This window comes from Lucilia sericata, unplaced genomic scaffold, assembly GCF_015586225.1.
Source record: "Lucilia sericata isolate MDLA Ls3-8-SP2 unplaced genomic scaffold, ASM1558622v1 Contig000138F_arrow, whole genome shotgun sequence".
NCBI lineage: Eukaryota > Metazoa > Arthropoda > Insecta > Diptera > Calliphoridae > Lucilia > Lucilia sericata.
In genome coordinates this window covers 421,665-449,210 of record NW_023994170.1, presented here as the reverse complement: position 1 = coordinate 449,210, position 27,546 = coordinate 421,665, and the positions used below count along the sequence as shown (strand labels likewise).

The following is a 27,546-nucleotide window of genomic DNA, read 5'->3' as shown; positions in this document are numbered from 1 at the left end:
GAATTTCAAGATCATTGAAAGTGATTTACGTTAGAAATATTATAAAAAAAAAACACAAACTAAAAATCTGACATTCATATTAAATTAGATCAAAATAAAACTAATTTTAGTCGACTTTTTTTTTAATTTTACCTTCAGTTAAATGGTAAAACTCAAAAACACTTAAAATAAAAATGAAAACAAACAAATCCTACGCAAAAAATAAAGAAAAAACGAAAATTTGAAATGATGTACAGTTAAGAAACTTTTCTTGTTTTTATAAACAAGAAATTAATCTATTCCATTCAAGAGAAATTTCACCAAGATTTTAAGGAAAATATAAACATACACACATATGTACATACATATGTATATATACATAATAATATGTAAGAATGTTTGTAATATTTTCAGAACATATACATTTCAAAATTGTACAAACTTTTCTGCAGATTTGTAAAGTTGTATGAGAAAATATTTGCTTAATCTCATAAAAAAATAATAAATTCTTCTCAATTTGTAATGAAATTTCAGAAATTTCATTTTGAACGACAAAGAGATTTAAGTATGACGTCACTACACTCACACTAATAGACATTTGGGAAAATATTCGTTTTGATTTTGAATTTGTTGTATGTAATACGATTGTATGTATGTCTGTCTGTCTGTTAGACTGTTCATATGTTTGTATAAGTTATTCCAAAAATAATTCGGCACTGAGAGAGAAACAAAATAAACGTACATTATTTTCAAATATTTTTCAAAAATCAAAAACAGCATCCACCAGCAACGAACAATTCAGAAGATCTCGAACGGGCGCTAAGTGCACACACGAAACGAGTTATACAAAATTTAAAATCCTAAAGTGGACCTAGTGTTAAATTATAAAAAGAAAATTATTTTCTAAATTTTAAAAGAATTCTTTATCAATTTGAAATTATTTTAAACTAAATCGAACGAAAATGGTTTACGAAAGTGGATTTACTACCCGCAGAACCTACTCTTCCAGGCCAGTCGTTACCTCGTACGCAGTTTCGGTAAGCGTTCATACTATTTTTACTTGATGTGTTTACACCGAATTATATACCTTTTGCAAGAATACGTAGCTAGGATTTGTGAACTTTCCTATTCCCAAAAAAAAAAAAAAATAATAATTAAATTCTAACGAAAATAGTTTTATATTTTTGAATAGAGTGTAGTGTGGTTTTAATCCTAATTAAGTCCAAAAAATAAAATCGAAATAAAAAAGAAAGTTGAAAATTGTGTTTAAATATTTCAAAATATCCATTACAAATGTATAAATTGAAAATAATTACAAATTTTAAAAAATTATAATAAAACAATTTATGAATTTATTAAAAAAAATAAAAAAGATAAACTACTTTTAACTCATAGAATTTGAAATTAGAAAAATTAAACCAAAATCGTATTTTTATTATTGGTGAATAATCATGAATAATTGAAAAAAAACTGAACCGTGTGCAAAAATATATACATAATTCTATTTAAATAGTTTAAAATTTACTGAAAGGTGTTTTTGCCAAAAAAAAAAAAACAACAACATCCAAAGACGGGCGATTAATGGATGAACGGACAGATCAACTGGCAGACAGAAAGACTAACGGGTAGTTTGTGAATATGGATATGAGAATATTTTAAACACAATTTTCAAAAAATATGTATTTATTTTTATCTATTTTTTATTTTAAATGTTGCCATTTCAAATTGTGCTAGTAGAAGAAAGATAAAAACTTTTAGATTGTTTTTCTTTTAAGAGTTTAATTTTTTGTTTTTTTCTCTCTATATTGCTTGTATATTTCACTTATAGACCAAATTTTCTCAAAATAATTTTTTAGTTTTTTTAAATTTTAAGCATTTTTATTAGAATATAAATTTGTTTTAGTGATTTATGAAAAGAAAAAAATGTACCTGGTCGGAATTGAAACACGTTTGAAACTGCATTATTTTGATCTTAAAATTTTTGTTTTTTCGTATTTTAATTTTAATTTCTAATGATATCGTCGTAATTTTTTTAACATATAATTAAAATATCTAAATTAATTATTATCGCACTATCAGAAGTCCATATAGTCATAAGTCATGTTAAGAGTCTGTTTTTTTGTAAAACTTTTTTTTTAATGTTACGATAACTGCTTAAAACAAAGTTATATAAATATTTAATAATACATTAAATTCATAATAGGCTTATTATAATTCAAATGATTTTTATTGTTTTTTCATTGACTAATAATACAACAATATTATCTTAGTTCAAGTCCAGTACTATTCCGATTTGTTAGATTTTGTAATAATTTTTTTTTATTTATAATTGAACTTGAAAATCGGAAAAGTACTGAATTTAAGTTATAAATAAATTTATTTACTTGTATTTATATTTTAATTTATTCAATTACTTTTTAAATTTGTTGTAAGTCATTATTTCCTTAATATAAGTTTAAATAATTAAACAATTGTTAATTAGAAATAACAAATATTTTCTTTAGAACCCGATTATAATGGAAATTTTGAAATGTTGAAACAATTTTTTTCCGAATGTCTACCTAACTAGAGACAAACATTAAAAATCAGTTACAAAATTATTGAGTACTTAAATATGAGTTTAATTTTTAATTAGGCCACTAGATAAAGCAAAATCAAAATTTATTCGTTCACAGATTTTTTGACTATTTCAATATTACCAGAATTCATAATATACATGTGTATCTGATAAACTTAAATTTTTGTGTAATGTTTATCGATTTTTTCACGGACCTAAAAACGTTTTTCTAAACCATAAAAACAAAAAAATTATTGTTTTAATTGACAAGAAACAAATGACTGTCACCATAGATATTCCCTTAGTTATATTAGCAGGTCAATGTTAATTTCGATATTTTTAGACGTGTTTTAGCACCTGTTGTCAACTGCAGTTATATTAATTGAATTATTAATTTTTAATTAAATGACAATATTCTCAGGATATTTTATAAAAGACAATGAGAAAAATAACATAACATTTAGATAAATAAATGAGTAATGTATTTGTATCATTGTATATGTATGTGTATAATTAATAATATAAATTAATGTAAAATTATACTACTATTTATATTTTTTAATTGTTATAATTATTTTTAATGTTTTATATGTTAAATAATTTAATATGAAAACTGTGTAAATAAATAAAATTTTAGTTTTAGTTTAAATTAAGGTTGCGCGTATTTAGAGCATATTTCAAGGACAATTAATAATTGCATATCTTTAAACATATGCAAGAAAACATATACATACATACATACATACATATTTACTCTTGGATATAGATACATGTATTTTCTTATGTACTTTTAATTTTTGAAAAACAATTTTGCAATAATTTAAAAATATTTTTCTTACGTAATATTTTTTGAAAAATAAATAAATGAAATAATAAAAATATAAACATTAAAATCGTGTACATGCATGTCTGTATATTTTAAATACTATACAAAAAAAGTATATATAAACATACATACATATGTATATACAGTGTCTCTCATAAGTATTCGAATTTATGTAAACTATGAAAAGAAACCAAATTTAATAATATATTTTGTGTGGAAAATAAATAAATTAATTTGTTATATTGTCTAGATAGTCCTTAGTTTTGATATCACGCCCCTTAAAAATTGGAAACTTTACATTTACTTAAATTAGTTGTGCTTTTTTAAAAAAAGTCCATGAAACTACTTCACAAAAGTATGCGAATTTTTCCTGTATTTCATATTTGATCATATTATACGATACACAAATTTTAGAATCGCATGGTTTTATGCTTAATATGTTACTATCAACCGCATGGATATATTTTTGACCCATTTGGTCCACAATTTTGGGGGATTTGTACCCTCTTTTCATGTAATATCATTAAAATGGCGATTTTTGGCTATATTTGTAATGTTTTCACCCTTTTTCCAGAAATAAAACCAAAATTTAATATTGGAATTTAATAGAACCCATAGGGTATCTAAAAATAATATTTTTTGTTATAAGGATCTGTACTTAAACGTTCCAAGATGTGTTTTTGGTATCGTTTTTCAGTTTCTAATTGAATTATCTGGATCATAAGTCCCTTTTCGTACCTCTAGGGACGATATTTTTCGACAAAGTTGTCTAGTGTATATTCATGTACATATTGGCACTAATGTATTTTAAATTTTCAATATATTATAGCGGTATACAACCCCAAAACATGCCTTAACAAAACGTCATCCTATATAGTAGATTTCAGTTTTTACTATTCGTAACTTTCACGCTTATGTTGCCCGTTACAATAACACTGTAAGTCCTAAATTTTGGTTTTAATTTGATCATAGTAAATAATATTTAAACACATATCAACATTTTTGATGTAATCATAATGATATCGTGCTATGCAGCATGGAGGCCATTGGTATATAAAAATAATGATTTTACTATTTTGAATGGTGTTTCTTCGAGGCATGTTTTGGAGTTGTACACTTCCACAACACATTGAAAACTTAAAATGTATAAAAGCTGATATCTAAAAGAATATATACCAGAAAACTTTCCCCGAAAATAGTTTATCCTAGTATTATAAAAATGGACTAAGTTCCAATATATTGAATTAGCGAAAGAAGAATGATCCGAATAATTTATCTTGGAACGTTTAAATACAGATTCTTGTAACAAAAGATATTATTTTTAGATACCCCAAAGGGTCTTTTAAGTCCCAATATCAAATTTTTGTTTTATCTCTGGAAAAAAGGAGAAAAATTTACAATTATGGCCAAAAATCGCCATTTTAATGATAATACATGAAAAGAGGGTACAAATTCCGCAAAATTGTGGACCAAATGGGCCAAAAATATATCCTTTCCGTGGATAGTAACCCCTTAAAACAATATTACGCATAAAAACCATTCGATTCTAAAATTTGTGTTGCGTATAATATGATCAAATATGAAATACAGGAAAAATTCGTATACTTTTGTGAGGCAATTTCATGGACTTTTTTTAAAAAAGCACAATTAATTTAAATCAATGCAAATTTTTCAAGTTTTAAAAAGCGTGATATCAAACATAAGGACTATCTATACAATATAACAAATTAATTTATTTATTTTGCACACAAAATATATTATTAAATTTGGTTTCTTTTTATAGTTTACCCAAATTCGAATAATTATGAGAGACACTGTATGTGTGTACAGATATGTATAATAAATGTGTTTTCACATTTGCCGGGAAAATAAATGAAAAATGAAAATATTAAAATTTGTACCATTCTTGCCAAATGTTTATTTTGTTTTTTTTTTTTTTTTTTTGTATTCAATATGTACAAGAGTATTTAGACATTAGACCTGCCCTTAACAAATAAATTTGAAAATTAGTCAAAAAGATAGTGATAACAAACTAATACACAAATTCGTATATCTCTAAATAATTGGCAGTTGGTAAAAATATGTTCTAAGTTATATCAAGACACTATATTCAAAAAGTGATAACTCAAACTCTGTTCGATGTGAATTTTTAATGACAAATATCCTCCCAACGCAGGAAGCATTTTTACATAAATTTTTGTTAATAAGATAAAACAACTATAATTTTAATTGAAGAAAATAAAATAATTTTTAAAAAAGTTTTTCTTTTAAATTCACACTTTATGAAACTGGTCATTAAACATTACCATAATTTTAGATTTAGTTAATGTTTTTCAGGAAACCGTGATAAACCGTTAATAACATAAAATATAATAATCTATAGTTCCGATTTAGAATTTTCATAATTATTAATATTTTAATAATTATAATTATATAAATATTTTAATAATAATTATTATTTAATAATTAGATATGCAAATAAGAATACATTTTTTTTAAATAAAATTTTAAAATTCTATATTCAAAAATGTTCCTATATGTTTCAAAAAACAATCACATTATTTTAAAATAATTAGCTAAATCCCAAAACAAGAAATATTTGTTTCTTTGTCGATCAAAAAGTTCTATATTAAAAAAGTACATCTAAGTTTAAGAAAGATTTGTTTAAATAGCAGTTATTTCAAAGTTATACATATAAATACTATATTTTAGCCAAATTAAAAACATTCAGTAATGATCAAAATATGTTTGATAAATTTAAGACAAATTAATTTTCAAGGGCACGTCTAATATATACATAAATAACTAGTCTCTCACTTTAAGGCTTTCTTTCTGCTCAATAATTTTGTACACATGATGACACATTAATGAATTTTACATGATTCAAGTTTTCAGTTTTTCCTTGAAGAACTAATTAAAAACTATTTCATACTCTACTTACATAGTCTCATACATAAATATATATTTATATACAAATATGTATGTATATATTATTCTTAAAACTAATTAATTATTAATTGTATTGACTCTATAGATGTTGAACTTAAATATTTTAAGTTAAATTTATATCTATAAATAATATTACAAAAAATGTTCTCTTGCTTCTGCAAAAAAAATTTCAATATTTTATCAAATATTATTTATATATGTTTTACAAACTTAATTATTAAATATGTATTACCATTTCAAATATACATATGTATGTCTGTTTGTAACTCGAAAAATGTCAAGATTTTTCCGTGTTAAAATTTCCATCTATTGCTTTGTAATGTAAGATGCGCGCGCATATTTTTCAAATCTCTATAAATATTTTATGGAGAATCGCAAAATCTACTAAATGAGTAGGATTTGCCATTAAAATATCGTATACATTCAAACATACATAAATATATTTTTTCACAAGGTCTTTTTTATTTAAAAATATTTATACAAAAATGTTTTAAGTAAACAAAAAATATATGTACATACATACATACATATATTCATGATTTTATTAAGATATAAATATTTTCTAAATTTTATTAAAAATTCTCACCTTTTAAAATGTTATATTTATAGCATAATTTATTCATATAGTATGTATGTATGTATTTATTGATACAAAAGCACAAGATTTCGATTTAACGAATTATGTATTTCTAAATTAAGGGCATCGTTTTTTTAATATTTATATTTTGCATTATTGATCTACATAAGCAGAATCGGAGAGAAATATGCATACGTTCTGTTTTAGTCTTTTAACATATTTTTTTGTATGATTAGCAGAATGTAAAATATTTTTACAAGTTGTATTCGTACATACATACATACATACATGAGTATGTATGGAAATTTCAAAATGGCATTCCGTGAAACTTACTCAGCAGAGCTACTTAGAAAATAAGACCTTTGTGGAAATACAGCCCATATATGTAGGTCTCCAAAATAATATGCATACCTACTTGTACTTTTGAATGTTTCCTAGAAGCAATGGTGTGATAATTATACTTCACGGGATTTTTACAATTCTGTGTATTTATTGCAATATCGTTTTCACCAAATACTAAACTGCGCTTATTTATCGAAATGATAGATATGTACATATATATGTATGTACATACATATGTATCTATATGTTCAAATAGGGAAAATCAATTTTGTGACCTAATCATAAATTGTACAAATAATAAGTAAATGTATAAAGAGTGCATAGCGAGAATCGAAACCGAATTTTCGCCAAAGAAATATTTAAAACGAACTTATCGTTACTTTAACTTATTCAGGATTATTGTTTGGCATTAATTTACCTCATGTAAATATGTTTGTACTTTTAAATGAAATGCAATTGAATAAATAAAAATATATAAATATTATTTAAACATAAATTATTTATTTTATTCCACATCCTAACTTAGTATGTAACTACTAAATTGCACGTTTTCATTTAATCTCGCACCACTACCATTCACGATCAGAATTCTATTAATTTCCAATACTTACCACCACACTGCGCGCAAAAGTTAGGAAATTTAATACTTTACTTACATTGTACAGTTATACTTAGTTATATGATGATATTTACATAATTGTTAAAACAATTACTACAATAACTTGCACAAAAAGCCAATTTATTATTTTATAACACTTTTATAATTATTATTTTTGAACATAAACTTTGTAAGCACCTTGCCCAGTTTTAGCTGTAAATATGCGATTGCTGAACCATACAGTTTGTCCTCTTGGTATTCGTATGTATGTATAAATGTAGCTTGATTGGAGGCTATTAAGCCTATAATTGCTTCACCTTCTAAATAAAACAACAACAAACATTATTATGACAAAAACGCAAAACCTATTATTAAGATATAGTTGTTTTTTCTTTAAATTTCCCATGTGGGCACTTTACAGAGACCAACAAAAACACCAATAGACTGGGAAAAGTGTCCGTTTGTGCCACGACCATCTTTGATTACGGATCCAATTACTGCTTTTGGCCGACGTCGTCCAGAGCGTGAAGAGCGCAAAAGTTCAATTTTAGATCCAATTAATAGAGCCGCCATTAAGCCGAGCTATAAAGTGCTCAACGAACCGATCAAGCCATACGTGCCAGCCCGTGATAAAAATCGCGAACGTATCTTATCAATGGTGCGTCAACACATTGATACCGTTGAGGCTGGCGGCAATACAGCTGGTCGCACATCGCGCGACAGTTTAGATGCAGTCTTACCACGCATGCATCGTGCCGCCTCCGAATCGTTGCCGGTTAGACGTGAAACTTTCCGGAATCCAAAATCGGGTGCCATGGTCACCAGATACGTCTATTAATATTATAAAAAATTTAATACACAAACTTAAACAATTATTTTCACAATTTATGCAACGATTTTTATAATTATGGGTTTGTTTCAAATACTTACACACTCACAAACACGCACACCCTACCACTTCTAAGTAGAAATTTGTTAGTTTGTATGTATGAAATCCTAAACTCTTTTTATTTTTTATATGTATGCACTTTTGATTTGTATTTATTTACATTTTATAATATTTATTATAATATATAAAATAATTGTATGGCTATTTTATGTTGTTTTTTTTTTTTTCTTAATGCTAATTTTTGCTTGATCCACATTCAGTTAATCTTTCGAAATCTTTCCATAAAGTCTCGAGTGAAATCGAATGAAACGTTTTTAATGTAAATTCAAACATGTTTCAATTTCCTTTCATTTAATTGCTTACGAGTTTAGTCACCTTCTTAGTTAGAGTTTCGAGTTCGACGCGACCTTAAAATTTTTATAATTATTCAGTTAGATTGTTTTCATTAGTTGTACGTCTTTTATTGAAGATTAAGTAAAATTAAAGGTAAAATGTTTGTAAATGTATTTTACTGAAAATTCACAGACTCCTCGCTTGGACCTGTGCAGTTCTGCTCCTGGCACTCACCGTACCCGTGGCTCCAATGACTACTCCTACTCTTACAAGTCCACCGTAGAGAAGAACAGTTACGATTCCAGCAATCCCTACACTAGACCCGAACGCTCTACATACGAATCTTCTTATGAATCGTCATCTCGCAGCGGTCCCGGTGGTTACAACTACAGCACTGAACGTTCTAGCACCTCCGGCGGTGGTCCTGGTGGATACAGTTATTCCTCCACTACCACTGGCAACTTGCCCGGTGGTACCCGTTATCGTCACTTCTCTTACCGCGTCTAAGTGAGTCAGACGTGAAATACAAACCGAACTTGGATTTGAATGAACTTATGTGTCAGGCCATCAAATAGCCAGCATTATCAATAGAACTTACTAATCATCCATTTTTACTTACCGTGTACTTATATTTATATAAAATACAAATTGTATAAGTATTTCAAAACAAATATTCAACTTTTTAAATGTAACAATTAGTTTTAGTGTTAATTATCACGTATTTTTTATACTAATACTCAATATACTACCTACCTATTCGTACATATTTAACAAAGGATTTTTGTATTAAAGTTATATACTTGCTCTGTATTCTAAATGGTAGTGATTTTAAGAATCGTTTAAAATATTAAAATATGTTGCTTTCAAAACAGTAAACAATTAACAAGTGATATGTTAATGTAAATTAAATCAGTTAATAAAGTTGATTACATTAATAATTTTAACAAAAAACAAACATGTAAATGTGTACATTTTATTTAATGATATGGACTTAGCGATAAAACATATAAGGATTCCAGTCAACGTTTTCTATTCCGATCACCAGGCATTTGACATTCAGTTTTTATGATTTTGATATTTATTTCTTACTTTTTGTTTTTGACTTTCAGTACCCTGTAGTAACCAAGGTTTCTCGCGTAAGTACCTACAATATCTTCAATTATTTTATTCAGTTTATTTCATGCATTTCCATTACTTGTCGTCATCACTCATCTAAATATGTTTGGCATATTTAAATATTGAACGTGTTACTGTTAAAACCCATCCATGTGTCACATTAACGATCTCTCTAATAATAATAAACCATAATGGACCATCATCAATGAGTTGTTGCTATTATAGGCAACATTATCCATTTTAACATTGACTCATACTTACAGTCATAACTCCTGGTTCAGTACCCCCTCGAGATATTGTCCTTTTTACAATATAAAATTTAGAAAAATATTATTCAATATACTTTTAGATATTGGAGTAATCGATAGACTAGTCAACGAGTTTTTGTCCAAATCTTATAAAATTTGCTAGTACAAAGTATTTTAAACTTATGTATAAACTTGTGATAATCGGAAATAATGCTGGTATGGGAGTTAGGTGCGGTCATCGTTAAATTGGCTTAGGAAGTCTATTAGCATAATATGCGGTCCCCCATACATATTCTACATACATAAATTATCATTTCCAGATTTTCTGCTGAAAATAACTTTGATAAATAAAAATATGTTCAATGTAAACTAGAACTATAAAAAATAGTGGCGATAGAATCTAGCACTAAAGAATTGTTTGAGCAATTCTTCAAGATTCTACACTTTAAGAAATATGACAACCACGATCGATAAGGTTATATAAAAAGTAGTTACTAAGAAAATGAAACACTTTGAGAAACTAAAATTTTTTAATAGCTACTCACCGTCACCATAGAATATTGCTCGGACATCATGTGTCAGTGAACCACAACTTGGGAACGGTTACTTTAAGGTGTATACTAAACCAATTATTTTATGCATTACAAAATCACAATAGTAGGATATACAGGGTATACAAATTTGGATTTGATTGTTTATACATATTAATTAAAACTTTTACCCCAATTTTCTCAATATCTACCGCTTAAGCGATAGCCGGAGGTTGAGATAATTTACTAATTAACTTATTTAAAACAAATTATTTTTATTTTTTTAAGTTTTCGACATTACTGTGTCATGGTAAAAGTAATATTTTGATTTAGGGAATAGAATTTAATTTATTTCAAATATTTTATAAATATAATTCTTATGAGTTATTTAAACTATGAAAATACTTTGTAAATAATTTTCATTAATCCCAGTGTTATTTCTGACTGTATACTTATGTATGTCCCAAATATAAAATTCTTTAATATCACAGAAGTTGCGAATATTGGCCGACTCTGCCTCCAGAGTCTAGACTTATACTTTGAGTTATAGAAATGCATTCTGGAAAAATTTAGCGCGATTGGACCACGTTAACCATTGCTATGGGGCAGGGTCAATTAGGGATCGATCCACATAAAATTCGGTAGAGATTTGGCTTATTTATGTCAAATTTCATCGCTATATTCATATTTTTTAGTAAATAATAAGCAAAAAATTAATTTTTTGAAGGGCACCCTATATGAGGGGTAGGGTCAGTTATCGACCAATCCTCTACCTCTTGCCGTTCGGCCTCTATTGTGCTTTCAACAGACAGACGGACGGACAGACATGGCTAGATTGTCTTAGAATTTAATAAGGACACACAATATATCGTCACCTGAAACGCAAACGGCCCTAACTAACCAAAAATTCAAATCGATTTTATTGTTGATTCTGATGTATTGTATCAAAACAAATGTCCACATAAAATTGACTCCTCCGACCAAAATTAGCGATTTTATTGACAAAAAAAGGCTCTATCTACAAAAACATTTAAATATTAAATGTAAAAAGTCCAATTTATCCATTTTTATATATATATATACTCCAATATTTTTTGATGGTGGGTATAAAAATTCATGTTTAATAAAGAAATAAATATTATTTTCATAAATTCATTACATTAAAGAAATATTGTTTATATTATTTAAAAAAAATCATCAATATTAGTCTGTTTTAGGTTGAGGATGTTGGTTACAGTTTTATCTTCTATTTTTTTCAAACAAAATTTTTTTAATTATACCTTGCTCTAAGCAAAAATTTCGCAAAATATCTACTGCATTTTAAATTTCTTTAATCGAAAATTGTTTTTCTTCAACAAAAACTTCTTCATTCAATTCACGATAATTTAAAAAAAAATTCGTATGTGACAATATCGTGAATATAACATGACTTTTAATAGCCACGGATAGATGGCATATATGTGAAAAGTGCTTATATCAAAAAGAGTACTATAAAGTAATCTTTTTAAATGAAATTGATCGACAGAGACATTTATATCTAATAAAATTGACAATGTCACTAATGTGAATATAACAGTGATGACTATAAACGAAAACTACTTTAGTCACAAATGTGAATCCCTTCAAACGGCAGTTTTGAACTTTTAACAATTTTATTAAGCTAATTTAAACGTTTTAAGAAAAACTCCATGTGACTTATGGACAATAAAGAATGGAATAAAATAGTAAAGAAATTAGGTCGATATGTATATCTCACTTATTAGCGGTACCTGCGATTTGAATTTTGAGGATTTCGGAAAAAAACAATATTATGGTAACATTTTTGAAAAACATGCTTTATTTTTTACTGTTATGCATTTTATATAACCTTTTCAAAATATAAAATTCAAGATAATAGGAAACATACATCTGAAATTTTAGTAAAATGGAATAATGTTAACCCATAAATTGTGAAGGTCAAAATCAAGCTATGCAATATTAAGAAATTTTCTGGAACCCATAGTGAAATATTATTTTGTTTTTAACGATTTAAATGAAACTTAGAGAAAATATAGTATATAATGAAAACCCGTATTTATGATGACATCGACAAGATCGACATAATACATAATTACATACATATATAAAATATCCGTAATATATGAACAAAATATTCGATTCCGAGCGAAATGACTCACTCATTTAAAATTTTGTTTTTGTTTTCAATATCGAAAATGTGGTTTCGATATTGTGAAACAGGCAGTAAATTTATAATGCAGTCTAAAAATCCTATATGATTCAAAGGAAATATTTACATATTTAAGCAATTTATAGACAAAGATTAAAGAGTGGTGTTGCATGGGAACTAGTGTTAAATAAAGGACGATCATGAATAAATTTACTTATGCCTTAGTTTAATAAATTACTAGTGTTTATAAGTGAATTTTAGACATTTAAGTAATTTTCAGAAAAAAATCTTTTTATAGGGGCTAGAGTCAAACCCTAAATGAAATAATTGATCTATTTCAAACATTTTCAATAGCCTTCGTCTTTGGTACAATGGAATAACATATAACAAATTTTAATTAATTATTTTTTAAGATGCCAAAGTTGTAAGGTTGTTTACTTTTTCAGTCGTGGTAGGCATTTCTCTAGAAATGTCTATATCTAAAAGAATGAACAAAATATAACAGATGTTAAACCTTTATATTGACATAAATAGCAAAAATTATTTTTTTTCAAACCTTAAGCTAAAATATCTCGAAGTCTGATTCGAAATCAACGTAATTTAATCCTTTAGACAAGTATATTTTAGTCAGTGACTGACATTTTTTAAATTTTGTCGGATTGTGTAATCAAATGGCTAAGTTAGGTTTTATAAAATTCATAATATCAATTTACGTAATAATTGGTACATAATTCCATTCACCAAATTTTATTTGTATCAGTCATTATTTGACGGACTATACTTTTTTACTTATTTTTCTGCCACTTTTCCCTTCGTTTTAAAGAAATGTTATTTTTTGGTTGAGTTGTGACAATAACTGTAACTAATAGGCTTATGACCATTTTCTGACATAATTTAAAAATAATGCAATCCAAAGATAATGTGTGTACCACAGTACGAACCGCAACCGATCCTTTGGAGTTAATAATTATGTTAAATACACTAGTATCTCTAGAAAAATGGCATAACTAAGTTTAGACAAAGTTCACTTCAGAAAATAACTTGAACAATCATAACTTACTTATAAATACTAATATCACGATGAATTAAATAACTTCTATATTATCTAAACCAAATTGGGACATAACTTTTATTTCTGATCAAAAAAACAAAAGTCAAAAAATTACTTTTATTTCTGCTCGAAAAAATAAAAATCAAAAAATTACTTTTTTTGCCCAAATAATAAAAAATTTCAAAATGTCACGTTTTTTAACGTGTTTTGTAAATAAAATTGAGATTTTTCAACATTAACTTAAAATTAGTATTCTAGTACTCAGTTTTTTATAATCAGCTCTTATACCCCTGTAAAAGGACCTTAAATTTCAAAGAAAATACAATTTCAAAAGAATAAATTATAAATATGTATATATGAATAATCTGATATTAATTTCAAATGAATCTAAGAATCTCTACTTCAAAATAATATTATTTATTTCAATTCATCAGGATTTAAAAGAAATTTAAGCTTAAAGAAAGTTTGTCGCAAAAAAGTAGTTAAACATTTTGCTTGGAAAATGAGATCTTTTTATACCCTACACACTTTTGTGCTGATGTTTGTAACGCATAAAAATATTGGTCCTACACCCACCTTAAAGTATATCGACCGACTCAGAATAACTTTGAGTCGATTAAGACATGTCCGGCCATGTAAACCTTGTGCGCAAGCTACAGGCCACAGTTTTCAAGATATTTTGATAAAATTTGGACCATACGAATTTTTTGCCACATTGGATACACAGGACGATGTCTATTGAAAATGGTTGAAATCGGTCTATTATTTCACCTAACCCCCATACAACCTTACCTTCCGATTTACGGTTTTAAACACATAACTACGTCAAATATACTACTATTTCACCAAAAATTGGCACAACTATGTTTTATATAGACTTAAATGACCATGCAAATTTTTATAATGATCGGTCGTAGTTTGACCCTAGCCCCCATACAAACCCCCCTTTAAAAAATAACTTAAACGTCCAAAAATTTACTTATAACCGTTAGTATCGTAATGAAATTCAGCATAACTAAACTTTTCACAAAATTACATCCCTCTTCCTTATTTGTTGAGGATCGGTCCATATTTGACCCCAACTCCCATATAAAGACTCTTTTAGAAATTTAGTTTTTCATTAATAAATTGCTTAAATACATCAGAATTAAAGTAACATTCAACATAAAGGTTTCATTATGAAAAATAAATAATTTTTAAAGTATACCCATGGTGTAGGATATCGTGTAGTCGGCCATGTCCGACTATACTTTCCTACTTGTTTAAATTTAATTTTTTTTTAAATTTATTGTCTAAGTGAGTAAAATAAATAACATAGATAGAATGCACAGATTTTCAGCTTTCATTTGATACCAATATTTTTTTTCAAAATTGTTAAAGGGTGTTATAGGAAGCAAAATATTGTAAAAAAACGGTACAATTTATAAAAAGACATCCAGTTTTCGAAACCCATTTTCTCCCCGCTGTTTTGTTATCGTACTTACATTAGGGTGCACAAATATATCGATTTTGCTTGGATGGATCTTACTCTGCACATTAGTGTCTAAAACTAACTGGTGTTAAATTTTATCCCAATCGAGTAACGGGAACCCGTGCCGGAATTCGATTGAGAAGTGTAAAATTGGGTAAATAATAGGACTTTATTAATTTATTCAAAAATTGTGCCATTAACCCTTTCGCGCACAAAACTAAGCCGCTGGACTTTTTATGGATATGACATCCTAACACACTTTATTTTGACGTATATTGATCATTTTTGATGAAAAATGGAAAAAGTGTTTCGAAGAATATCGCAGGATATTATCTTTTTTAGCATATAGTGACATCAAATTCTAAAAAATAACTTATTTTTTTGGAAATAAACATTTACTCTAGCTGTGAATTCAAAATTACGTTCAAAATGGGGAAAATTTAAAAAAAATCTTGGGACACCGGTGTCCCGTATACGTGAAAGAGTTAAAATTATTTTTTTCTAACATTTCGACCAAATCTTATCTAGAGAAAATTGTTCAAATTTATTCAGATTTTTATAAGAAAAAATTCGCCAAATATCGCCAAACCAGTTTGAATTGATGAACTTAAGTAAAAAAATTGATTGATTGTTTGAACTCAATTTTCATTTTGAATATTTTATAGTATTAAAATATTCTATTGTATTTTAAATGGAATAAAGTACTTTTGATATTTTTGTGTAAATTTTCAAAAATGATGTATCACGAATATTTCTTATAGAAATTGTTTGCTTGGTGTTAAAGGTGGTCAAAAGATTAGACCACGCTCCGATAGAAGTTTTCTTTTTAAATACTGTTTGAACGCTCATAAATATCGCTTAGAGTCATTAATTTTAAAGAAAGATTGAAATCAGAATCGGGCTTATCATGGAATCTAATTATTGTCGGAAGTCATCGCCATGTCGCCCAATAACTGGATTCACTATACAAAATTACAGCTGAGTATTACAGAAACTGTACATTATTCAGTTTAAATTAAATTACGAATTACGATCGAATGAGTGTCATCTCTAATTTTTATCGAGTATTTATCATAATCACTTTATCTTTTCATTTACTTGAGACAAATAAAAATAAATTACACCAAAATACAAATAAACAGAAAACATATTACTTAATTTTTCTGGACATAAGTTTTGATTCAATACATCAGAATCTCATACTCCTTTTAAACACTTCAAATACATATACTCATTCATACATACATATATACATAAATACATATGTACATACAACACACATACATACATAACTAGAAATAAAGTTATATTTTTATAATATACCATATGTAGGTGTACAAATCGAGTTATCCGATATACTCGACATCAAGCTATACTCGTGGAACCCGTGTGATTTCATCGCCAGTTCGAGTTGTGACTTCCCCAGCTCGTGTATTTACACGTGTAATTCGTTCGCCATCACCAGTTCGTGTGAGTCGTACGACAACTACCCGTGTTATTACATCGCCAGAGCGTATATCTTCATACACTTACACTACACCAACGACATATTCTTCGTCCTATATCCCATCGACCACTTATTATTCGTCTTATACCCCATATGTTTCGTCTTATACACCGAGATACATTTCGTCTTATACACCATCGACCTATATCTACTCATCACCATCCTATTTGTACTCGTCGCCAGTGACTCGTGTCTACTCACGCTCCTTGACTCCCGTGAGAGTAACAACTTCTCCAGTACGTGTAACTCCCTCATATTTGAAGAGAACTCTGCCCGGTTATGGTGCCCGCGCACTAACTAATTACCTCAGCACTGAACCCTTCACTGTGAGTTGTGTTTGAATTTTGTTTAATCGATTTTGTTTTCCGCTCTACCTTTGGCTATCACTGATGCTTTTTGCAAGTTAATTTTACTTCTAAGAATTAATTGTTTTATTTTCTTGAATTTCGAATTCCAAAACCCATAGACGTTCCGCGAGGAAACCGGCAGAATACGTAATAGAGCTCAATCGCTTATTCGTGACTTGCACACACCTGTAGTACGTCGTGCACGCAGCATGACACCATTCCCAGTGACTGGGTAAGTTTGAAAGCAACTAATTTCTGAAATTGTAATTATAATTTACTTTCGCTATTTTTGTACAGTTATGAACCCACTACTGATGTAGCTTTCGATGCTTATGTTTCCCGCATCACTAATCCTGTGCGCCACATTGCCAAGGAAGTGCACAGAATGTCGATGTATCCAGAACCCGCTCACAAATATGTTGGTAAGTATGCGATATTTGTCTCTTAGTTTTTAATTTGCGATTGTCTAGATAGATTTATTAATAACGGACTGAATTGAAATTTCTTCCATTCTTTCCCAACTAAATACAAAACAACACAATCTATATCTTTACAATCTCTATTACTTACGTACACAAACACTCATACAAAATGTACATAATAAAATAATTTTAATTAATACAAACAAATATATAACTATAAAAAATATGTAAAAAAACTATATAAAATATAAAGGCAAAAGTCATCTCGCTTCGGTAAGGATTTGTGGCGATAAGGCTTACAATGTTAGAAGACCTCTGTATGATACCGATAGAGTACGCACTGATATTAATCTTTTGTCATGGTACTTGAGACACCCCACAGTCAAGAAAGAGAAAATGATCAAAGAACAAGTGGAGAGTGTCGATACAGGTAAGTGCTTAATATTTCATTAATGAAAAATAAAACAAAAACCGAACACATTTCATTTTAATCGAATTCATATTTGTAAATAATTGCACTTTTATTATCATGTCATTCATCATACATACAAAGTGGTACGGAAGAAGTGATACACTTTTGTTTGGATTGTCCTTGACACGAATTACCTTAAAGACGAATAGATTTAAAAACATTAGTTTTGGAGAATATTTAAAGAGCGACAATATAATTTGTTACATTTTAAAATCTATTTATAAACAGAATAACAAGAACAGACATTCCGTGATTTCAATAATCCAATATATCCTAATATTTTCGAAATTTGGATCGATGCATATACAATATAGTCAATAGTCTATTGCGAATTTCACATCGATATCAATATTTTTGAAGATAATTCGATTAAATTTGGTACATGATCCTCTATTGTCTCAGTGGCGAAGTTTATTAAAAATGGTTATGATCGTCCATTATTTCACCTAGCCTCCATACAACTGAACCCCCGAAAAGGGCTTGTAAACATTGTAATCAAAGTACAGGTCGCAATTTTGAAGATAATTCAATGAAATTTTGCACATGATCTCCAATATTTGGCCTAGCCCCCATTCAACTGAACCCCCCGAGTAGGACTTTTAAGTTCATAATTATGTTCAAACCAAGTTCTATACTAGCCTTCATGACCCTGATGACCCCTTCGAAATATGACTTAAATGTACACAATTTTATTCAACAAAAAATGGCTAAGGTAGAAGTACACAACACGCGTTGTACGCGGCAACGCGTTATAAGATTCTGTCAAAAAAAGTTGAAATAGTGTATTTTCATTTAACAAGTTACACATTGTAGTTTGTAACGCGTCTGCCGCGAAAAGTTCAGCAACTTTCAACTTTTGACGCGTCGGCAGCTGATTAAGGTTGTATTTTGTTTTGTGTAGAATAAGAATAAACTAAAATAAATTTCTTCAACAATGGAAGAAAAATGTTAAAAAAATATACAAAAACTTAAAATTTTGATTTTTAAAACAGTAATAGTCTTAAAAAACATTAAAAGAGAGATTAAAATGACGCGTGGTGTGTAACTTGCCGCTTATTAAGTTTGAAAAGCGTTAAACGCGTTGCCGCCCCAACGCGTGTTGTGTACTTCCACCTTAAAGTATATCTCAGACAAGGTACCATTCAACTTTAATGCTTTATTATGAACATTAAATCACATTTCGGCCTCGACCGACTATAAATTCTTACTTGTTATTGTATGAAATTACCTTGTTTTTGTAATTGGCACCAATAATTGGACTAATTACACCTAGTCATTTGCCAAAACAAAAAATCGTTTTGTTTCAATCTTATCAAATAAATTATGTATATTGGAAATACCCATATAATTTATTTGATATTTTTTTATTTGCTAGAAAATAATGTTCTGTGTAAAATCAACAAGTTCTGACACAGGGAAAATATTTTTAACATCTCAGTTTTATTCTCTTTTATAATTTTCTATTGTATAAAAACACTTCATGTACATAAGTTCTGATCGAAATCTGCAAACTTGGCAAGTAATGGGACACAACTAATTTGAATTATCAGTCAAAACTGTGACCCGTGGGTCTAAAAATAATAATAAATGATTTAGGAGGAGGGATCAAGATAATGCTTATTATTCAAAAATCCAAACAATTGCCCCAATAAAGTGTAGCAGATTGCAATACTAACCAATTTATCGTGGAATTTGTTTCCTATCCATTTTAGTCTGAACTCTTCAGCGAGATATGTACTTGTCTGTATTTGTACCTTACCATTTATCGAGCAATATTTCATTTGGTCATTAAAATCGCAAGCTCGAGAATAGCTTTTGCTCCACAAAGGAAAGCTGAATGACAGAAGTTAGATCCAAGTATCTTGGAAGTGATGTTATTCCGGAAATAACATTCCTGACTAACACTGATTGGAAGATTCTTAGGAATTACGTTCACGAAACTGAGTTTATGAACACTGAAAAATAATTCATTCAGTTCCCATTTTTTCATGATAAGGAGCGCACAACAGGCCCGATAGTGGACTAGGTGTATTTCTTCGGATTTGATGTAGTATACATCCTCTTATCAACCTACCTACCTATATTTATATATAGGTTTTCAGTTATTTTATAGTTAGAACTTAATTCCAAAAATTTGTGTTATTGAAACAATTCAAAATTGACCAATTGAAGGATTCCGAATAGAAGCGTACCTTGGACTATACTTAAAATTTTATTTTCTAAGTTATTACAATTACAGCTTGTTTTTCTAAAATGAAAATTTGTCTTCGTTCTTAAAAATAACGAACGAAATTGGCTTTACGTTTTTGTAACGAAAAAATAAATTTTCATGTGAGTGGCAACGAAAGAGCTTTATTTTTCCATATATTTTTGGTTTTTAGAAAATGAATTCGTTCGTAATAAACGAAAGAAATGTCAGAAATAGACGATAGGCAAAAGCCTTTCGTTTGCCCAAAAAACAACGAAAATTTTACCAAAATACGTAATAATATGTGGCCATTTGAACCAGAATGTAATTCGCAATACAAACCTTTAAATTTCTTGAGACATTGCATACAATTTTCATGTTGTTTTTAAAAAAAACATTTTTTCATAATTTCAATTTTTTTCTAAAATTATTTTATTTTTGTTTATTTTTTAGGGTTAACACCAAACACCTTATTACTACATGAAAAAATATTTAAAAATTCAGAAATGAAATACATAGGCAATAATGTTCTGTTACGATAGAAAAAGCTCATTTCATTTTAGACATTTTTAAACGAAAACTTTCAAATGTTTTATAAAAACCTAATTTTAAACTTGATCGTAATAAAATGAAATGTTCGTGTGAGAACTAAATTGTTTTAGAAAAACAGGCTGTTAGTTTTAAACTCGAAATCTTTTCGTAAATAATTTATTAAATTTATCGAAATTATAAGTAATCGAAATTATTATTATTCTAATTTTATGGTATTTAACTCAAAATACCCGGATTTTAAGTTTATATAGCTATGTCTGTAATTCTATAGAAATACGGCACCTGATGGTGTAGTTTTTCATAGTCAGCTCTTATGCCCCTGTAAAAGGACCTTAAAGTTTAAAGTACATACGAATAATCTCAACATCAAAATAATATTATTTATTTCAATTCATCAGCATTAAGAAAGAAACAGAGGCTTAAGGAAAATGTGTCGCAAAAAAGTAGTTAAAAATGTTTGTTTTAAAAATTTGAACTTTTCTAGATATAATTTATTTTTAAATATTTTTCTGAGTCTAATAAAAAATATAGATAGAATGTACAGATTTCCAGCTTTCATTTGATACCAATATTAGCATCATAAAATACATCTAAATATTTAAAATAATCATTTGAAATTGTAAGTCCTTAAAAAGACGGAGTAGGCAGAATTGCTACCATTGGACTCTAGTTTCACAGCATATCGCCTTTTTTATGTGTAAAAGCTTTTTTTTAAATTATTACTGGGTGCTATAGATTTTTACTCGGAGGAAAATATATTGGCCAATAATTGCCGGACTTTTTACCAAAACTTTTAGGAATCACACATACACTATGTCAATTATAAAACTAATCATTTTTAACATTTGTGACTAACATTTTGTTTTATGATTGTTAATTCATCTTTTCATATATAAAACATCCTTTTGATGATATTTTGTTTTTGTTTTGTTGATTTCATTTAATAGTATTTTGCTAACATTTATGTGTTTTTCTTTCTATGATTCAATGATTCTTTGCAGTATGTTCTGCTGAGGTTGAGGCCTAAATGTATGAATTTGAATTGAAATAAGTGTATGTTAAAAGAAAAGAGATAAAACGAATAAACAAAATGTTTAACTAAATTATATGTTCTCACATTAGACCCCCAATTACAGACAGACTCATTATATGTAACTCAAATAACCAAAAAGATGAAAAATATACACTTGGAACTGATTGTGTATAAATTTTAACATCGTTATTTAACGAAAACAAAATGAATTCTGTTTATAATTAATAATTGTTTGTTTATTTGTTTGTATGTTCGAAATATTGTATGCTTCAGTTCATACACGAAAATATATTGCAACAGGCGTTCGATCATGCAACACACAACTACACTACACATACACTTTCATAAACACTGTTACACAATCACGTCTTCAATACAAACGTGTTTAAGTTTTAATTATTTTTTTTTATTAACAAATTATTTAAAAAATTATTGTCCTTATTTGTTGATTTCGTTTTTATATAAATTATCAGATTTTTTTGCCAATGTATGATTTTTATAAATTTTTCTATGATTCATTATGATTTATTTATCAAAAAACTACATTTACTTAATATTGAAAATATCTACACATTTAGAAAAGTAAGAAAATGAATGAAACTTAAAAATACTACTTATGCCAAAGAAAATATCTGTGAAAAGAAATTTATTTTATATGATTTTTTATTATTATTATAATTATATTTATTATAAAAACTGCTACAACAAATATATAATAAACTAATGAAAAAAGAAAAATTTCAATGCAAAATAATATAAAACATTGACGAAAATTTAAAATGAACGAATGTGTTTTTATTATTACTACTGAGTTCTTACTTGTTCAGACTCTATTGGGGGGCGATTGGTTGTTGGGCGCCAAAGCGTGGAGGCTAGCGGTTGGGTTTTTCACATTCGCTTTCTAGTTTTATGACTAGTGAATAATGGATGCTTTTTGGTACAAACAAATACCCCATCTGAATATAAACAACTATAAAATAGTTTTTATTATCTAAATTCGACATTGATCGTTAGTGTTCGAGAATACAAATTTGAAACTGATCGTAAATATGAGAGAGTATCAAAGTACAACAATACAGTACTCACGTTAGTATACAGACAAATGGGAGATAATGATTAAATGGCCTTGACCCATATATTTGCCACCCGTTTCAATGCCCCCTGGCATTGGCATATATACAATCTCCGAAGAGGACATGACTGATGAAATTTTATTAAACCCCTCGCTCGTGGACATGTGGAACATTTCAATGAATTGTATATTAATCTCTGTCACATACGATGATAAAACAGATGCTGTGAGGGGTAAAGAATGAATATTTATTTCAAGTGTGGTCATAATAATTTGGCAGATTCTGCCTTGATATTTCGTAAAAACAATATAAATTAATATAATATGTTTTCAAATATTTTTGTTTTTGCAAACTATTAAGAACAATAAAATTCTTTTAAATCGAAATGATTGCTATTATGCGGGTATGACGTCAATGTTCGGAAACAAATTTTCGAAATAATTTTAATATTTATACATATGTATGTATGTGTGTATTTGAGACTTTCATGTTAATAAATTTTCAATAATTTACATTTCATTAAAAATATGCATTCTTGGTTAGATTGCGACGTGATATTTCTTTCAGATACTTTGAACTTTCCCACCCAAATTAAAAAAAAAAATATACATCCATATGTATGTATATAAAGTCGAAGACATTTAAAAATTATTTTAGGGCGATAAAGTGAGCAGGAAATTCACTTTTTGCACTTAATATGTATGTATAATGGGTATTGTGTTTCTATTATGTTTTGGACACTTATTTAGAAATATTCATTAAGATAAATCATCAATATATCAGAATCAATAACAAAGTCGAATTTTAATTTTTGTTAAGGCAGATTGCAATTTTGGTGACGATATGAAGATTATTGACTTTCAGGACTCTTAGTTTTGAAATTAATTTAATCTATTTAATATGATTAATTACACATATTTCTAAATAGCATTATTTATAAACAAAAACATGCATGTTATTTCAAAATAATACTTTTTGACACTCAATATAACAATTGTAATTTATAATTCAAGACACATTAAAAAAGCGGTCTATAAACCAATACTTTTGAATTGCAATATTTTTAACTTTTATATAATTGCTTTGATGTATGTATATAATATTTAATTTTTAGACAATTTGTATATATGTATGTATATGTTAATATGTAGATATTTTTATAAATATTTTTTTAAATAATTCTTTTAAATCATTTGCAAATCCAACGCTTAAGACGGTCGTTAAGATTTGTACCTAACTGCAATAAGCCATGATCAGGACCTCAAAGCATTTTCATAACACTATACAGTTATGGGAAGAGTAAGTACAAATTCATATTCTGTTTCGTTTTTTCTTTTTAGTTTTTGTATTTCAATTATTCCAACTTTAAGATTCTTTTGTATTATTCAGACTTTAATTTGAGAAAGTGGAACTTTCTTGTAAATATTATGATTGAATGTAAATTTTGATTTGGTTTCATTTTTTCAAGACCCCGAATTGGATCCTCATCGCCCAAGTAGGAAATTCTCTGCTCCCAGACCATTGGAAGATCCAATTGATGATGAAACTAAGGAAAAACAACGTTTGCGCCAGGAACGTCTCATGACAGTTAATGAGGAGGAACTGGATCTCGTAGAATTGGAGAAGAAGAAGGCACAACGTGCTGACGAAGCTAAACGTCGTGAGCAAAAGTAAGATAATATGATATGTGTTGCCCGAACTATTAAACTTTATCCTACCAGAAACCAAATACACAGATTTAAACAGCTAGAATTTATTCTACTTAGGAACAATTAAAGTACCAAACATTTTTTAAATAATAATTTAAATGATGATTGAGATTTTCTTAAGGGAACTAAAATGTTTAGAAGTATTTAAGTATGTACATTAGACCGACTCACAAAAAATGGTGCTTGGTTTACCCCCCTCAAAAAATTCGCTGTTATGTAATATGATGTTACCCAAAATATTTTGGGTTTAGTGTTGTCCGTTCGTGAGCTGGACAGTTTTCAAGAAACTATCCTATAAGAGACACTACTTTTCACGTTCAATTCAAAATTTTACCCAGTTCCAAAAAATATTTGTTTAGTTTTATGATATTTCCCAAAATATTTTTAGTCTCTCGATGACCGTTCGTGAGCTGGACCGGTTACAAAAAAGTCCCTTTTTAGTTATTTTTTTAAATTGTACAGTTTTTCCTTGAACAAAGTATACAATATGTGGTATCATTTTAAAGGGTTTTTAATATAGTGGTTTGCAAAATTTCCTACATTATGCATAAATTTTATTTATATTCATGCAAAAAAATTCAAAATTTTTTGAAATACGACAATTATGAGCAGACGATTATTTATGATTAATACATCATTAGACGCGGCTTTGAAACATCTTTCAAACGATACCCCATATTGAGTCAATTATTTCAATAAATTAATAAACATAAATTCAAAAAAAAATAATTCAAAAATACCTTTTTTAAATTTGGTCCATCTCACGAACGGCCATCGCTAGACTTAAAATATTTTGGGAATCATTATAAAACGAAGCAAGGTTAATTTTGAGATTCGTAACAAAAACATGTTTTTGCTTTTCATACAGAGTGAGTCGGTCTAAGGTACATAGTATAGAAATTATCTCAGAATTAATAATGAATTGATTACCTCTCTGCATTAAACTGATAAGAGGATTGACGAAGAAGTTTGCGCCGATATTTTATAACTTATGTTTTATAATTTGTTCTCAGTAGTCATCAGAAGACTGAGTAATGATTAAAAAAAGTATTTTTTAATTTATTAATAGCTTGTTTCTTTCGTTACTGTTTAATTCAATTAATTAATTCTGTATATTTACATATTTTAGAGCTTTGGAAGATGAAGTTAAACGCAAAGCCGAAGAAGCTGCTGAACGCAAAGCTAAAGAAGAGGCTGCCAGAAAAGCTGAAGAAGCTGCACGTATAGAGGAAGAAGAACGTAAACGCAAAGAAGATGAGGAAGAAATGAAACGTTTGGCTGAAATCGAAAAACAAGCTGAGGAAGCTGTCAAAGCAGCACAAGAAGCTGAAAAAAAGTACGTACACACTTATGATATTATATTTCCAATTTGTAACAAAATTATATTTAGAGCTCTTGAAGAGGAAGCAAAACGTAAGGCTGCCGAAGAGGAGAAAAAACGTCTAGAAGAGGAGGCTAAATTAGCAGAAGAGGCTAGACTAGCTGAAGAAGCTAGATTAGCTGAAGAGGCTAGATTAGCTGAAGAGGCTAGATTAGCCGAAGAAGCTAGACTTGCTGAAGAGGCCAAAAAAGCTGAGGAGGCTAAACAAGCTGAAGAAGCTGCCCGTAAGGCTGAAGAAGTTGCTCGTCTCGCCGAAGAGCAACGCATTCGTGAAGAAGAAATTAACAGATTGGCTGAAATTGAAAAACTAGCCGAAGAAGAACGGGAAGGTGAATTGGCCCGTCAAGCAGCTGAATTAGCAGAAATTGCTAGACAAGAAGCTGAAATTGCTGCTCAAGAACTACAAACTATTCAACAAACTCAACAAGCAGAAACAACTGCCACAACTGCCGAAGAACCAATTGTAGAAGAACCTGCCACTCCAGAAGTACAACAAGAGCCAACCATTGACTTGAATATAAGCGGTGGTGATGCTGACGTTGTCGATGCCACTACCGAAGAGGAAACGGAAGAGGAATAACTTCGGAAAGCTGATCATTTTCACATCTCTCGTCTAACTTATTCAACATACATACACATACAAATGTATTAAACAAATCGACATATTACATATAAAAAAATACGAGCTTTAACAACTGAACCCATTCGATTGAGTTCAGTTTGTCTTATTTGCTGAATATTTATTACATACAATTCTTTATTTACTATTTATTCATACAACTACAACTTTCGTTTAATCATAAAAACCAAAATACACTTATTCTAAATTTATTACTTAATTATTATCGTTTTATTATTCATTCGTTTCTTAATCAAACTACTTACACTTTCCACCAAGGAACTTTAAAATTTAAAGACATTTAATTCTAAAATGTTACGTCCAATTATCTAATATTTTAATATTATTTTGAAGACGTAACAATCAATTCATTACCACAATAACTTGTACCGAAAAAAGTTTAAAGTTTTTTTTCGTACAATAAAGACGATTTAGTAAATTGAACATATTCTGAATTGTGGACAACTGGCAAAACACTCCTATACTTTGTTTTATAATTACATGAATATAAAGTAAAATATTTGTAACTATGTATTTCACGTATAAGAGTTGATATTTGCTTTCAAATTTCAAAACTAAACGCATTTTCTTCCCTTGACCTTTAATGAAT

The 27,546-nt window shown here is 28.3% G+C and overlaps 1 protein-coding gene across 8 annotated transcripts; it reads left to right on the top strand.

Annotated features, from left to right (window-relative positions):
- Window positions 1-691: 691 nt before the first annotated feature.
- On the top strand, window positions 692-27,156 carry LOC119601043 (protein anoxia up-regulated-like). Of its 8 annotated transcripts, XM_037951729.1 has the most exons (9): window positions 713-1,016; window positions 10,160-10,186; window positions 16,966-17,466; window positions 17,607-17,719; window positions 17,785-17,909; window positions 18,163-18,339; window positions 24,696-24,897; window positions 26,066-26,272; window positions 26,327-27,156. In XM_037951729.1, exons 1-9 carry the CDS (start codon window positions 942-944, stop codon window positions 26,895-26,897), a joined length of 1,998 nt encoding a protein of 665 aa, XP_037807657.1. In that variant the 5' UTR covers window positions 713-941; the 3' UTR covers window positions 26,898-27,156. The 8 variants fall into 8 exon arrangements, 7 of the variants coding, with proteins under 7 accessions (XP_037807663.1, XP_037807659.1, XP_037807657.1 ...); XM_037951731.1 differs by lacking the exon at window positions 16,966-17,466 and having other exon boundaries at window positions 712-1,016; XM_037951730.1 differs by lacking the exon at window positions 18,163-18,339 and having other exon boundaries at window positions 715-1,016.
- Window positions 27,157-27,546: the final 390 nt, after the last annotated feature.